Source organism: Meleagris gallopavo, chromosome 4 (assembly GCF_905368555.1).
Source record: "Meleagris gallopavo chromosome 4, MGAL_WU_HG_1.1, whole genome shotgun sequence".
NCBI lineage: Eukaryota > Metazoa > Chordata > Aves > Galliformes > Phasianidae > Meleagris > Meleagris gallopavo.
This window is the reverse complement of record NC_139407.1, coordinates 38,303,470-38,320,216: the sequence shown is the minus strand read 5'-3', so window position 1 is coordinate 38,320,216 and position 16,747 is coordinate 38,303,470. Positions and strand designations below refer to the sequence as shown.

The following is a 16,747-nucleotide window of genomic DNA, read 5'->3' as shown; positions in this document are numbered from 1 at the left end:
ATAATAATAATAATGTTACAAACATAGGGCAGATGGGCATATGACTAATGAAACTACCAAAATAAGCTTAAAAAGACATTGAAAATACAACTGTTTTAAAACACTGGACTATAGAAAAGTAAAAAGAACAGTATTAAGAAGTAGTTCGTTGACAAAAGATCATCATTCAGTCAGTCAATTGTGGATGTTTCCATAGTTATTCCGTCTTGGAATTGTTTCCTGTCACTATTCACAACATGTTTTTTGGCAAAGTCTAGCTTGTAATGATTAAGAGTCCATGTATCCAAGTGCTAAATTATGAAAATGAAACTTCAAAGCTTGAGAAGTTATTGGCCATTTCCCTTAAAAAACTGTTGTTTAAAAATTCCCTGCTTTTTGCCTCCATCCCTTCCAAAACCTAATCTGCTGGTTAGTAGCTGAAAAAAAAAAAAAAAAAGCAATATGGGAAATGCTGTTCTGAACCCTGCTCCATGCAGTTGCAAACTGATTTTATAGCTGCACAGCAAGGGCACACAACATGTGGCAAGAAAGCCAATTATGTCACAGGGGTTTATAAAATGCAGCCAACCACCATCCTTCTTCCTGTAACTACATATCTGATTAACTGTATGTATTGCTTGTTAACACAAACAAGAAAATGTTGCACAGCCTTCCAGGAAAGTGGAAACCTAGCAAAGCCTGGCTATGGGCTTTCCTGTAGGGGAAAAGAAAAAAAAAAAAAAAAAAAAGACTCTCTTTCACAATCAATTTCTAGTTTTCTTTCAGAAGCTTTGGAGAAACCAGTCTTAGGGTGATTTTGCATTAATATTTCATATATAGTTTCTGGGAAATGTTCAGACAGCAGGAGCAAAAAAAGAAATTGAGCGCTCTGAAGTTGGTGGTCAAAAGGTTTAGAACAAAAACAGTCACCTGGGAGGAAGAAAAGTGGCATTTTCTCACAGATAGAAAATAAAGGAATAAAATATTTACATGTATTTTAAGTATATGATATATTTTGTCTCTATACTCTTTATTCTAACAATTAAGAAAATGCATTTAAAAGACTGATAAGCGAGGTATTAAGTTGAGATAGATAAGAACATGAGTATGACATATACTGAAAAATGCAAGAATAGAGAATGAGAAGCCTAGCTTCTAAAGTTTTCTATCCAAATGTTCATGATACATTGTTAGATTATTTTCCAAAGGTAAACAATATTTCTTCATTCATCATTAAACTAAAAGTAAGGCTGCTCAAAGATAAGCTACAAGTAAGCAAAGTTTGAAAAGAGAACATCCTAAAAATTACCTGCAATTCAACCATGTTGTCTAGAAAAATACTGTACTTTTTGTTCAGATGTAAGATAACTTAAAGAAATAAACATAACACCTTACACTTTGTAACCATGAGATCTAAGACAGATAAATAATTTTAGTCATAATAGCTAGTGATAGGAAGGTGTTTGGGGTTAGTTTGTCCTCTTTCAATGAAGGAATGATAGAGTCCAATGAATAAAGGTCAGATACTTAATGCAATCTAAACCAGAAGGTTGCAAGCCCCCAGAAAATGCCACTGATTACATAATGTGTGACTCACTGAACTGACATTAGACAAAAGCAGAAGTTCCATCTCTTCCTAAAAAAAAACAAAACAAATCAACAACAAAACAAAACAAAACAAAAAACAGAGTAGATAAAAAGAGAGAGGGACATGAGGGACATGTCAGAAAAACAGAGAAGAAGCTCTTGAATAATTACCAGAAAAAAAAAGACACCTGTGAGGAGAACTATGCACCCAAGGCACCTGAAGAATCAGGAAAAATTCCAAACCAAAAGGAGGAAAGGATGTCCAGGGAGGCTCCAATACACATGGATACAAAATGTTGTGAGGATGCATAAGGAAAGGTTCTGCGAAAAGGAGAAAAGGAATCATTCCAAAAATTTTCTGGAGAACAAAAGTTTCTTGAAGTGTTTGCAAAGTGCAAATACTAAGAAGTAGAATTAGTGTACATGTACTAAGGTTTCCCAAAGTTCACATTCTTTATAGCAACTAGAGACGAGCCTCGCCTTGTAATATATACGAATAAGAAAAATGGAATTTTGCTGAAGCAGAGAAATGAAACTAATTTACAACCCCCCCAAAAAATAAGCATTTCTCAAGAGGATGGTGCTATGAACAAAGACAGAAAAAGATAATCCTTCTTGCAAAATTCTGAAAAGTTAGGAAGAACATAGGCTGTATTTCCTCTCAGCTTACTGAAGCAAACAGATCTAGAGAATTTCATTTCTGTCATGACAATGCTCAAAGTAGTTAAGTAGAAACCAGAGTGCAATTAAAAAAAAATAAAATTATTTTAGTGTTGTATGCAACACTAAAGAAAAGATTCCACTTGATTCTCACTGCTTTTATATTTTTTTATTTTTGGAATTTTATCATTATAAAGCTATTTAGATTCAATAGGCTGGCTTCCAAGTTCTTTACATAGGCAAAAAAAAAAAAAGACATTATTTATTATTAGTATACTAGGTTTGGCAACATTCAACAAGAATACAAGATGCATACATTAGAAATTAGGGCAATAGAATGTCTTTGAATTACTACCACATGTACCTCAAATTATACTCAGGGAGGCACAAGTTCCAACATTCAGAGTCTCTCTGCACATTACACCGAAGCATAATTTACAGCAGACCTTCCACATTAAGCTTTCATGGTAGTAGCTGTGTGTATCTCATTATTTTTTCAAAAGATTTGGATAGCAGTGATTTGTCCTACATACACAGTCCTCACACATTACAGACTATGTTAGTAACAGTGGCCTCCTTATTCAGACTCTTCCTCCAGCTTTTTTTTGACCTTCTCCTTGGCTTTTCTCAGCCATACCTGCCAATTATTTGCACCTTATGATTTTGGTTGTCACTATATATAACAATATGCTTTACCTTTTGATTAGCCCTAAAGTATTCAGGCAGTTGGATTTCATGATATTTATAGGTCCCTTCCAAGTGAATTATTTTGTTCTACCTGTATTCCAGCTACCAACCAGTAATTCTCACTACATGTTCACTGCTTTTCTTCTCCACTCCTGTGCCTCAACGCATGTTCTTTAATCAAGGCTTGAAAGCAAAACTCTTGGCATTTGTCAAGTGGAGCGTGTGGATAGGTCTCTACATTTTAAGCTTTATCTCAGCTGCAAAATGCTCTTCTAAACATGAATGGGGAATAAATATTACAGCTGGATTCTCACGTTTGCAAGCAAGTAAACAATTTTTGATACCTCTTCATCTGCAGAGAACTAGGCCAAACTGTGGCTGATCACAGCAGCTAATAAGAACCAGGCAAGGTGCAAAGACAGCATCAAGGCCTGGCTGCTTGTGGGAAGGTGAACAGCAATGGGAACATGATTGCTTCCACTATGGCAAAACTCAAGGCAGAAAGGACAGCTACCACCTTCTTTGCTACATCAGAAGGTTACTTTGTTACAATGTGATAGGTGTTGGACTTTTTTCAAGTTTTCAAGTTTTTCACTTTTTACTTGGAGAGGGTAAGATACTAAGAAGCATCTCCTTCCTATGTTCATCCCAGTCTGATAGTAGCAAAGCCAAAAAGATTCCAGGACCAGGGTTGGATGGAATTCAAAGCACACAGCTTAGAGGAGGACTCAGCACATCAGGGTCTGTCAGATGGTCAGAGCTGACGTATGTTAAGTCAAAACTCTTAAGGATATTAAGGGATCTAAAGGAAAATGTGGACCAGTTCACAGCAACTGAGAGCAAACAAACAGTAATTTTTTCTTCCAGATACCAAAAAGTAATGGACACATAATACACCACGAACAAGGTATCTGCAGAAATGCAGTTATAACATTTTGTTCCTTCACACCTTTCTTCCCACACTTATTTTTTAGTCTACCTAACATACAAATACCCATCTTCATGTTTTAAATCCAAGTCCTCCTTAATTACTGCCTCTGAACACAACAGGGAGCACAGCAGCTCAAGTGTGCCCTGGCATGAAAGCACAGTATACATTTTTCAGGCACTGGCCTCAGCCTCACGCCCTGGTCCAGCTCCTCGAGGAGACAGGACAACTCAGTCACACCTCATTCTACAGCAGGCTGGGAGCACAATCTGTTCCCTTGCTGCAGCAGCAAAAAGTGCCAGACCGCCTCAGGACCCCACAGCCACCCTGGCTTCAGCCTGCCATTAATCTTCAGCAACTAACAGGAATCAGTGTAGTACTGTGACTGTGGCAAAGACAGCAAAAACTACCAAACAAAGGTTACTGATGAGCTTGCGACTGAGCTTCTTCATTTTAATAACATTTATTGCTCCAAACAAGGCTATTCCTACCAAGAATAATACAAGAACTACAGTGAACACGCATGGTCCAGAAAGCAGTAACCACTCTACACACAGTAGTGTATGTCATGCCAAGAAAACTCAGGCAAAACATAGCTCAAGAACAGCAGATAAACACTAAATCCCAATAAGCAGATTTATAGGGGACTGGGGGGAAAGGCCACAGTCCCACAGGTGCTCTACATTTTAAGCTTCCAGTGCTCCATGAGGGCTCGTGCCTTCAAGTACCCACAGTCTCTGGCACTACAGCCAAACTCATCCCCGTGAATTCAGAACCTCAGTGAATCAACAACCAGCATTTATTCTCATATACAGCGCAAGAAAGCTGAGTACAACTACAGATTCCCCAGTCCCACCCTACAGCAACGAGAAGTATTCCTCTGCCCACTATTTGATAGCCCAGTGGTACAAAGTATAGTTCCTGAAAGTCACTCAATAAGCTGTTTTCCCTCAGTCTGTAGCAATAAAACTATACAACACTATAAACATTTTCCGCATTTGACTCCACGATGTTTGGCGCACTAGGTGGAAACACTGCTCCTTTTGTTTTTTATATTTAAGCAGACCCCTTTAGACTCACTTTCCATCAAGACACCAAATATTTTCTTCTTCTATTTTGTGTCCGGTGGGCCCTTTCTAAAACCAGGCAAGAGACTTTTGAGCAGCCACTGGGGGAGCGTCATGGCACATCACAAATCAGACCCATTAAAAAGCAGGGGGATGCCCAGGGAAGGATTTTCTCTTCTGTAACCCTTCCAGCACATGGGCTGGCCAAACAAGCAAGATTAGAACTAACAGGAGATAGGGATGTACATCTTACAAGCCACAAGAAGGAAACAGATCACACAAAGGGCAAAATTTCATTTTTTGTGCAAAGTTCAAAGCAGAGAAAAGCCATCAACTCTCTGCTGAATGTTATCAGCCTGAGCAGTCATCTTTGTACAGGAACATTTTCTCCTTTTCTGCCCAAAGGGAGGACCCAATGTCTGAGAAGTGCAGGGCAGGTAAAGCACGAGCAGAGTTACAACATAAGAAATTCAACAAGACATCATGCCCATGCAACATCTGGCTTCCCTACTAGCAGGGCCAACAGGAATGCTAATGTTTCAGTCAAGGAGAAGCAATATACTTCCTTAGAACAAACGATACAGTTGGAAAACAGACAAGCTTTTGAGCACAGAAAGTCTTTCTTCCACAGACCTGAATAAGGGCTTGGTTGCCTGAAAGTCTGTGGTTTTTTTCCTAGCTAGATTGATAAATCTAATAAAAGATATTACCTCTCCCTATAAACCCTGTCCTGATTAACACTGAGGCTACAACAGAGACTCTATGACTTTTTGTTGTAATGATGGCTTGCAGTATTGACTTTTGTTCAGAAACTTTTTGTTGAACAGGCATCAGCTTATTTCACAGAAAACAGGCTACTGGTTTTAAAGACAACCACTGATTACAAAGCATTATCAAATCAATCTCACTCACAGAAGATTTTTAATAGGACTAATGAGATAAAATTATTTTCCTCCACATATTTTTCCCTACATTATGGCAACACTGACAGACTGAGAAGTACTGGATTTGACAAGTGGTACTCCAACACACGCTACACCCTAAATCTTATCATGAAGAACACGCTTGCATAGCAGAGAAACGCTCACAGAAACAAAGCCTTTCAAAAGCAGTGGGCCTTCCTATCTTACATGTTTTGATATTCTGATTGTTTCTGGCAGAACAGGTGAAACAGTTGATTGACATGCTTCATGCTCAGGGAATGTAACCAGGATGTGCAATAAATATCTGAAAACGTACATTTGTCTAAAATATCTTTTATTTTCATAGTTCATTATTAGCTTTAGTACAAATCTAACTGATAAACAGCTGTACTGTAACATGAGAAAAACAATTTTCAGCATATGATTTACTAGCATTAATTTATAGAATGAATGTACTGAATTTAAAAACTTTTCATTGCCATCTCCTCTCACTCAAATGCGCTTTCATTAGCAATGGCATTTCAGTTTAATCCTTCTAAGAAGGCTCTCAATTGGAAAAAGACAGGTAATTCTTCAGTGAAGTACATTTTTGGGCACACTCTCTTACCAAGATACACTGAGTTTTATTTCAGAGTTCCAAACAGCAAAACATGAAACATTCTTCATGAAAGGCAGGACATTTATTTTACAGATGTCTTTATATTCAAATTACGAACACATGAGCCATATTTGATTCAGTGATGGAACATAGATTAAATATATTAATTTTCATGGAATTCCTCCATAATTTTGCTTTGCCTTATAGATCAAACAGATGCAATCATTACCATTGAACAACTTCATGCTGTATATATTGTAAGTTATAACTAAAGCATAATCCTTTTCCATAGTAAAATGTATCATCACTGGAGGATGGCTAAAGACTTGCATTTTTAAAAACAAAAAGAGTATAAAATATCTTTATTTTTTTAGACAAAACCTTTGTAAGCTAGCTAATATTTACTTCTAAAATGTATTTAAAATCTATTAAAATATGTATTTACGCAAATAACAATTACTCTCTGAAACAATCTGGGGGGAGGAATGAACAAATAGTTCTGTAAAGAAGTTTATTTATTGATAAGAATTAGTTCAAAACTTTGTTTTACACCACATACAAGCCAAACTGGCTATAAGTGCAATGCCAGAAAGCAAAACTTTCTAAAACAGTATGGGGTTGAAGAAAGGGAAAGGAAAAAATTAATTTCTGCACTTAGCACAGGTAAGTGACTGCAAACTTCTGCGTATTCATGAACTTTAGTCTAATGACAATGATTTGAGATACTTCCTCAAGGCAGAAGAGTAATGATTAAAAACTGTAATCTGAAAATATTTTGTGTAACATGGTGTTTCCTCATTTGTTTTCTAATTGTCTGTTTAAAAAAAAAAAAGAAAATTAGATTTTGTTCTACTAGACATCTGATTTTTTTTTTCATCTCTTCCAGTTTTAATAAGAGAATGATAAGAAGAGCCTTCGTAAGTTACTTACATTTAGAATGAAACTGGATTTATTTTAATCATACCATCCCAGCCAATGTGGCCTGACCTTCAAAAATAGGAATGTTTTTAAAGTGTCCTCCTACCCAGAGTATTGTTTGGCACAAAAGCCATAGTAACGGACACCAAACATTAGTCACTGGGTACAACAGAGTGTCAAATGTTCAAAAGAATAACTTCTTTTTGGTAGGCAGCCACCTCATATTTCACCTGCTGAATTAGACTTTCTGCATTTACAAATCAGAAGGTAATTTCCATATGTTTTGCTATATTGAAATTAGTATTACATGTGCTTTAGGAAACATTTGTAGAAAAGTCAAGCACTCTTTTGTAAGGTTTCTCTTAGATAAAAAGAATGGTTTGTAACTGATAATCCCCAGAAGGCATTCATTATTTTTTTTATGAAATTATTTCTCTATATGCAGCCACAAAATGGGCATCATTTGATTAATACCATAGACAGGAACAATATACTCCTTATCTAGCTTCATGTTGCAAGGTTAGCATTGATTTTCTCTTAGTATCTTTAGCTGGCTCACAACCACCTACCTGGTGTACAAGCAATCCCTCTGCATCACAGGGACATGAGAGGCACTTAGCTCCTGGATCTTCTTCCACACAAAGAAAGCACTGCAAAAGACAGCTAAAGTAACAGCATTAATTGATTGTCTATCTTTTTGTGGCCATATTACTCCACTAGGCTTGGCAAGTCTGTGAGTCAGGTCATGCCCCACTCAGGCTACTGGGCACTGAACAGCAATTGCCTCTGTTGTCTCCTTACTCCAGGCAGAAGATCCAGGTGAGACATGAGCTGGCTGACCAACAAGCATCTTGTTGCTCTGCGTAGCACTGCAGCTGTCTATCTAGGGACATGTCAAGGGAATGTTTTGGATATACTTTCTATTTTTGTCACATTAAATGCAGATATTGTTTACTGGAACACAGAGAGACAAGTTCAGTTCATGCATATCACCAACAAGATACCGAGACTCCAGTCCAGGCATCCCAGACAAAACAACAATATGAGTGCCACATTCTCTGCCACCTTTACTTAGAAGGAATGATAGGAAATTAGACATAACAGTGATAGCAACAAATTCCTAGTTTTATTCAGTACTACAGCCTCTCCATATAGTGGCCTCCATGGCATCACTGAACTCTAGATGCACAGAGAAACAGTGAAGCAAGTCTCCTTCACCTGAACTATAAGAATTGACAATAATTTTAAAACCTCTACATGCAGTCTGCATAATAATGATATTTAGGAAAAAAAAAGACCACATTAACATACTTCACGCAAATTGCCTTCTGGGACAGAAAGCTGAGTACAACACTGTTTTTATCAACTTTAATGCACAGTTTGGGTCAGAGGAGAGGCAGAAGGAAATGGGACCAACCTTTGACCAGTATGACAGCAGCATAAGTAATCCCTTATTGCATTATGAAACGATTCATACATGGGGACCCGTTACATTACCGGCCTGTTAACAGCATCACAGATCCTTACTTTTAACTTTTTTTCATTTTGTTCTACATCAGACAAGACTATTGCTGTCATTGGTAGAGAATGGAAAAGCTGTTACTGCTTTAATATAAAACACAGAAAAAAATACACAGCAGCTGTTCATATTTGCTAGGAAGGCTGTTGTAATAATGATGTCATGGAAAAAGGCTGGAATCTATTAAAATGAATCAGACAGGCAGGCCATTCAAATCCTTCAGACAATACGCGTATACAAGTTGCACCATGTACCTTACATTAAAATAAAAACAAGCAAAGAGTGGAGTTCTTTTAAAAATATCATTCAGAACAGGCAACTAAAGTCATTTCATAGTTTTCTTTCAATAAATTACATTTACTACTGGAACTACCCAATAAAGCAAAATACAAAAGCTACAGCCAGCTCACTGTCAAATAACCTTGTTTTCACCTATAAAAGCATTTAAATCTATTTTGAAATCACAGGCTTAAGCTATGTAGGAACTCTCTCATTGACAAAGGAGACAAAAGGTGATTTGCTTTTTCACAGGGGTGAGGGTATGGGTGATATATTTTTCCTAAGTAGGGAACTAAAACACACAGTTAGAAGGTGCACAATCCAGGCCTCAGTTTGGCCTAAATTTAGTGATCAGACATTCTAACTGTGTGATGCTACTTTCGAGCCATGGCAAGTTTGCACCTCTTGCTGCAGCTTGTTTGCATGCCTCTCCTCAACCTGAACAGAACAAGGCTTCCTCAAACATTATGCTTTCTCTTCTCTGGAGTATATTAAAAAGAAAAAAGGTTCATAGTGGAGAGCAGATAAATTTGGTAGTAATCTGCCTGTCTCAACAACTATATGTTGCCCCATTTCTGATAAGCTACACCTTACCCCCTAAGAATATCACTAGAAAGGATTTTCTGATGGTGGCCTGAAAATGTTTGCCAAACCTGTGTGGGAACGAAGTGACATGTTTCTTCCTGGCTCAGACTCTGTGACACCAATATATGGAACTTTAGAATTGTAAATTCCTGCTCTCTTTCCCACTGGTTAAGAGACAGGCTCACAGCTAACTAGTGACTTATGAAACAAAACTAATCTTAAGAAGGCCTCAGAACAAAAAAATTCTACAGTAACACTCTAGTGAATGTTACAGAACAAACACGTATGCAAGAGCAAAGAAGCAGCAAGGAGTTAGTCGTTTTGCTTAAGGCTGTCTCCTGTCCCTCCCCACTTTTCCACCCTCCCGGATCACTACCATGCGAAGGGAGAAGCACAGACAGTGCAGCACGTGCACATCATGAGATGCTGGACACTCTCTGCCTGGCAACAGCTCCTGACCCAGTTGGAGGGGACCATCATAAGGCATAAAAGGCACTGCCAACCCCACAGCCAGCAGCGCTCAGCCCATTACATCCTCAACCACCCTAGAAAGAGAACAGACCCTCAGGACATCATGGGATCTGCAGTGGTGACTTGTTTTAGTTTCCTTCCTTTTCTTCTTCTCTCTCACTCACACATCTTTTAGTAAATAAAAGCACGTCCTTGCTTGATCAACACCTTTGCCCCATTCTGAGATTTCATTTGGAGGGCCTGGGGTCAATATAACAAACCGCAAGCCTCTTCAGCTTGCAACAGTATGCAATGGCACCTGGCACAACATGCATATATTTCTGCTAATGCAAGATCACATTTTGACCCCACTTTTTAAACATTCAAGCTGACTTTAGCATATTCTGATGCTAGAAAAGTACAGCAAGACTGATCATGTTTAATCTTTTAAAGTCACAGGAGACATACACAGACCAAAATACAACACACACAAATACCACAGGCAAAGTTTTAACTTGTATTCTGGAGGGCAAGAGCTGTATTCTTCAAGATGAGAAAACAGATCCTCAGCTCTACAGCAGCTGTGAACAGTGTGGAAAGCAGAGGTCCTACTTTCTCTCCTGTTTTACCAAAATACAATGAAGTCAACTACATATGATTTCAAATCTTGAATATTCTGAAATACACCGACAAGGCTACATGCAAAGTGAATATATTTTAGAAATAAGCATTCTAGATTTGAGATTGAGTAAAAGTTAATATGACAGTCTTAAACTTCTTTTTCAAACTATCAAATTTTGTACCTTATTCTGTCAGTTACAGAATACCAGCTACAAACAAACAAAATTAAAGAAAATATCTTGAGACTCCAAAAATTAATGTAGCTGCAAATTGGCTTAAAGTGATAACTACCGAGTCACCTGAAAATAAGTTTGATTACAGCCCTTGTCAGTTACACATATCACATAAGACATTACACTCTATTAAACTGTATTGAAGACTGCAACAACCACTTCTGCAGGATAGTTGCCAACCAGATTTCAAGATTTCTTTGTAAGGATTACTAGCAAACAAAAATTCAAATAGCTAATAATAAAAGAAGATAACTTTACAGATACATTCACGCTTACGTCATTTAACACTTTCTCCTGCAACTGGCTGCATACAAATCCCAGAGTTGACAAGCCTAGCTGCCAAATCAGACCCCTATTGTTTTGCTCACATTTCTAGACCTGCTAAAAGCAATAGGCTACGTATGCAAGTAGCTCTATGTATTTAATTGAAAGTTCAAAAGATTTGAGCCAGAGGTGAGTAAAATGAATTTGAATGCCTTATCTCAGGCACCCATAGTATCCATAAATGATAACTATTATTATATATAATAAAATCATGCTAACACTTAAGATGAACATCCAGGGCAAGCTTATAAACCATTTAGCAATTAATGCCCTTGTCTCATGTTTTCAATTTTCATTGCTACTGAAGGTCACATGTTATGATGTCAGCTCAAATCTGGATTTCCAATCTCAGCAAGTTTAATTTTAAGTCACGAGACTGAGACGTATGATTAAAAACTGCTTTTATAAAGTCTCTTAGTTCTATAACAGAGTAAGCTTATTCACTCTGTTACTAAAGTAGATTTCACATTTGAGTGCCACTTATTCAGCAAGCACACACCACTTGGACATATCTTCCAGCATATCAAACATGCCGTAATTCAAACATACAAAAATAAGATTTATCAATACCGATATGCAACACAACACACCAACACTTAGTACAAGAGTTTGTAGTCTGGGCCAACAGGAAATTAATTAACTCCCCAGAGCGCAATGCAAATTGAATCTGCCAAAAGGATTGAAGAGAAGGAAGAACAGGAGTCTCTAAAAGAATTCTGAGCTGGAGGAAACTGTGGGGAATATGATCCTTCAGAGCTGATGTGATGGAGATATTTCATGGGGTCTGGCACTCAAGCATCATTCACTCATTTATTCTCAGCAGATCAGAAGACTTTTCCCAGTATACAAATAGCATTTTTGTAAGACACCTGAGTGGAGCTGACAGGTTGCCACCAAATGTACTGCCCTCCTCCTCTCCCCTAGTTCTCCCCCTACAGTCCTGTCCTCACCCTCCCATTTCCCTTGGAATACCGCTTTTTTCTTTTTTCCCCCACAACTCTGCCTGTGACACCAGCTTACAAAGCTCTTCCACATGGCTGCTACCTCCTCCTCTTTTCTCCACAACCTCCCTGGTCTTTCCTACCCAAAACAAATAGAATTCAGGCGCTTTTTCTCCTTTAAGACAACTCTCTGTGGAACCACTAAAAGCCAGCTCAAGAATCGGGGTGGTTTTGAGCCCAGGCTATGGAGCAACATTTTTCTGAATACTGCCAAGGTGATTCCACAATACTGGCTGCTTGCAGGGCTGGGGGTGGATATTCAGTTCTGCTGATGACTCATAAGGAATAAAAGGAACCAGGCACACCTTATCTCAGCTGTATTGGTTCCATGTGAAATATTAGCAGAAAAATCATTCCAGCTGTTGAAGTTATTAGGTTTAACATTATCATTAATAGCTGTTGTTATATAATTTATTCTCTCCACAAGAGAAATACCTGTGGAATACCATGATTAAGCTTAAATCCTTCTCAAAGCAAAATCAAGCTCAAATGGGTTTTTCAGATGTACAATGCATGAAAGAGCAGACCTATTATTACTGTAAAAGTCGATAATAAATGACAGGAAAAAGAAACAAGACAGTGCAGTATATTTATACACAGCCTTTGAAGTACAACAGTTCCTACATTTGCAAAGCAATGGCAGACAACAGCCATACAACACAGAGTTACTTCAACCTTTGCAACAGAAGGGAGTTCAAAATGTAAACAGTCGCTAAAATCTCAGTTTGATTTCAGTTGTAAGCGGTAAATTGTTAAAATGCTATTGTCAAAGACTGGACAGTCTTCTACAGCATTTTGAAGACAGAATCTTATGGTAGAGCCTTTTCAAAATTATCGTATCATCTGCAAGTTTAATGCAAAAAATAGCTAAAAGGAATATTAAAAAGAATTACACGGAACAAGTATGGACCTATTCACAGTTCTTTCTGTGTTCAACTTACTATTGTATTTTCTTTCTAAAATGACTGAAGTGACCTAACACATAATGCAAGATGTCAAAAATAAGTCCTCATTCTAGAGAAGCATTTTAAACATAGAATAACTCAACGACCTTCAGAAGACCCTCACTGTGAAGCAGTAAAGACAGCTACATCTACAAAGATGTACAATCAAATGCGATGTCAATGTTCATGCAATTAAATTGGTAATATTACTTGTGTATTCTTCCAAGCAGACAAACAAGAATAATGAAGCAGGGCCAGCATTTGTTATCTTACACTACACAGTGTAAAAAAATCAGTAACCATAAAAGGATTCAAAATGAACTGCATTTTAAAAAGTCTATTGTAAAACGTAATATTTCTAAAATTTAGTTTAAAATCTACTTGAATACCTAACAAGAAAAAATAATCATTTTCATAGCCAAGGCAAGACAAAGATTTAGGAAATAACAGAAAAGTAATGGATTACTTTTAACGGTCTTAAAAATTTTGTACAACTGATTTCTATAAAAATGAATATTAAAATTGAAAAGTTTGTCTTTAATTTCTATAACTTGTAAGCTTTGAAAGATAACAGATAGCTTCTAGTGTTCTGAATACCTCCATGAACTTACTGGCACCTCAATGGTAACACATCCATGTTTATAAGAAAAGGCTTCAATTTTATTTCAAACTTAACAGGCATTCATTCTTCTCCTTTCAAAACTTAGGCACAAGTAACAAAGCACCAGAGCCTTATAAATTCCCCAACACCAAATGCAAATTAAGTCATGAAATTGCTCTAGGATATGTTCCAAGAACGCAAGCCCAAAGGAGTTTCAACACAATTTTTCTATTTCAGGCTCCTTATGATACTTCAGCAAGGTAACAGAATATTAAAGGGTCAAGAAGAGTTATCTATGTATGGAAAGATTTAATTATCCAATTTAAAAAACTTTCTGTATTGTGTTTACAAGCTTTAAGATGAGAAATATGTTTATAAGCAGTATAAACCGAAAGGATGGCAAAGGTTCTGCAGATCAAGCAGCTCAGAAAGTTTTAATTCCCTTGGAATGCTGCACTGAAAGTTTTAAACACTAACTTCATATGTTTTGCAAATGGCTATCGTATTAGTGGATTTTTCTCTTACTCATAAATACATGAACTGCTCACTCGCATTGTACTAGTCTGTATTAGAAGTAAAAATATGCACAGTCCCCACCCCATTATGTGAGAAATGTGAGAAAGTATAAAGACTTACGTATTATGTCAGCTGTAAGTATGCACTTTACATGGCCATCTCCAGCAAACAAGGACTGTTCCCATAACGAAAAAAATAATCTTTCAACAGTTGTCTTGAAAATGCCCGAATTCTTATGCACAAAGCAGGCATTTTAACAGATTGTATAAACAAAGAGCTGCTGATTTTTCGCTCTGCAGAGCTACTGCTTGTTTATCCCAGGGGAGAGATCAGTAAAACAAGGACAACTTCAGTTACTGGACTTGCTATTATTTAGCAACAATCCCTAGGGGACTAAGAACAGTTCCTGAACATGAAGTTTGAGTCCACCAAAGTTCCCCAAAACATAAGAGAGAGACTACAACAAGCAATCTGCACCAGTCATTTTGCTAAAACCTGGTATCAGAGAGCTGCCCACGAGCACCTTTTCAGCTCACTCCCATTTTTCTGTCCGAAGACAGTTCTTTACCATTCCTTCCTCAAAAGACATGCTAGGTACAAAGCATTCAAAATAGTAAAACCATCCAAAAGTGTGTATCTGGGTCTTTTTCAAGTAGCCTGTTTACTATAGCTTGCATCACTTTCAACACATCTCAAGTGACTTTTCTTCAGTTTTTCAAATTCTAGATCACAAACAGTAACTACCCTCTGTGTTCAGTTAATGCTGGCACTATTTTTCTTTCTTAAGTCCACATTTGTTTAAAAATGAGTTCTGTCCTTACCTGAAGATCTCAATTTTCAGGAAATCTTCGTCTTGTAGTCTAAGTGAAATTGGTGTAACCTATAATAGAACAGAAGGATATATCAATTACATTAACTTTTAACATGAGCATTGTAATTCAATCACATATGAAAAAACCGACAGCTAATTTTTTTGTTACTATGCTGTGGCATGACTTTTACATGTGACTTATGCCAAGCAGCAATTCTTTGGCAAGAATTGTAGAATATCACATACTGACTCACTAATAAGAAGTACCTCTTTCCTTCTCCAGCATTTCTGTTCAAACACAGAGATGTAAGCTTTGATCTACCTCTACTTATTACTCATAATGCTGTGTTGTGGTTAGATTAAATAATTAAGATCCCGCTTACATCCTATTTCTTGTTACTAAACAACCCAATCAATTGAATTAGGCACTTGGGGAAGAGGTACATGATTGGGCCCAGATGCACTCAATTCCCATCTAACAAACCCATCAGTAAAAACAAGTAAAAATGTTTGCTTAAAATATAGATCTAATTTCATCCTAGAGAATAATCAGTAAAGCCTAATTATAATTAGCATCCTGAAATGTAGCTAAACAAAACACTATTAGCACCAGTTTCTATCCACTAGTTTCTCCCTATCTAAAAAACGTGCAGAGACACAGCAAAGATATTCAAGTCAAAACAGCATATATATTTGTACACTATATTTCCCAAATAAGGCACAAGTTACAAATTTAGTCTCTTACACATTTGAAAATACCACTAGATATCACCAGCAATTATATCTACTGCTCCTTAATCTTGTGTAAACAACAGTCTTGTGTAAAACTTTCGAGTTATCAGTCACTGAAGACTCTTTAGTGACTTGATTTTCTAGAGAGATTCACTTATTGCCAGCCCAAGAAGAGCTGTTGTAAGATACTGAACATTAGCAAACCTCAAATTTCATTCCTTTATTTTTCTTTCAAGATAGCTACATAGCGACAGCACAAGTTGCCTCTAACCACACCTTAATCAACACAGCAAATTTACACGTGGCCTCCCTAAACTGCACAGCACTGAGCTGACCATTGGCAGTAAAAGCATTTTATGCTCGGATATCTCCAGGAACCAGTGTCCAGTCTTTTTTTTTCAGAGACAATTTGCAAGTAGGATACACAAGCAGAAGACTCAAATTACACTTCATTGACCAAGAAAAAGGAGATGGTTTTCAGTTTCAGTACCATAACCTCCACGCTGACCTGCATGTTTGTTGGCCTAAACAAAGAGATTTAAGGAAATGAAGGATTTGCACTTTGTCCAAGTTTTGTTTTCAGATAGAAGATCTCTGCCCCAGAGGTATGTGCTGGTTTGAAAGGAACTGAGAGGACAGCCACTCACTCTGGTCCACATTCCTGTTTGTTCTGCTTCTCCAAGTTTTGTTTCTGCTCTGTACTCAATATGACCAAAACAAACAAACAAATAAACAAGAAATGGGAGGTGGCCTCAAGTTTAAATTCCTTTATTTATTTATTTTT

At 37.2% G+C, this 16,747-nt stretch overlaps 1 protein-coding gene across 16 annotated transcripts in view; it reads right to left on the bottom strand.

Annotated features, from left to right (window-relative positions):
• BMPR1B (bone morphogenetic protein receptor type 1B) overlaps positions 1–16,747 on the bottom strand; it is a 237,409-nt gene that overhangs the window by 131,975 nt on the left and 88,687 nt on the right. For 4 of the 16 annotated variants that reach the window (XM_085222927.1, XM_019614786.3, XM_085222926.1 and 1 more), the window contains exons 3-5: positions 15,242–15,300; positions 14,541–14,595; positions 7,917–8,010 (exon numbers count right to left, since the gene is read on the bottom strand). The exons of 4 other annotated variants lie outside the window; for them this stretch is intronic. In XM_085222927.1, coding sequence (XP_085079053.1) covers positions 7,917–7,942 — 26 coding nt within the window. In that variant the 5' untranslated portion in view covers positions 7,943–8,010; positions 14,541–14,595; positions 15,242–15,300. Of the gene's footprint in view, positions 1–7,916; positions 10,872–14,540; positions 14,596–15,241; positions 15,301–16,747 lie in introns of those variants that run through there. 8 more of the 16 variants (XM_085222929.1, XM_085222932.1, XM_085222933.1 and 5 more) reach the window with 5 other exon arrangements.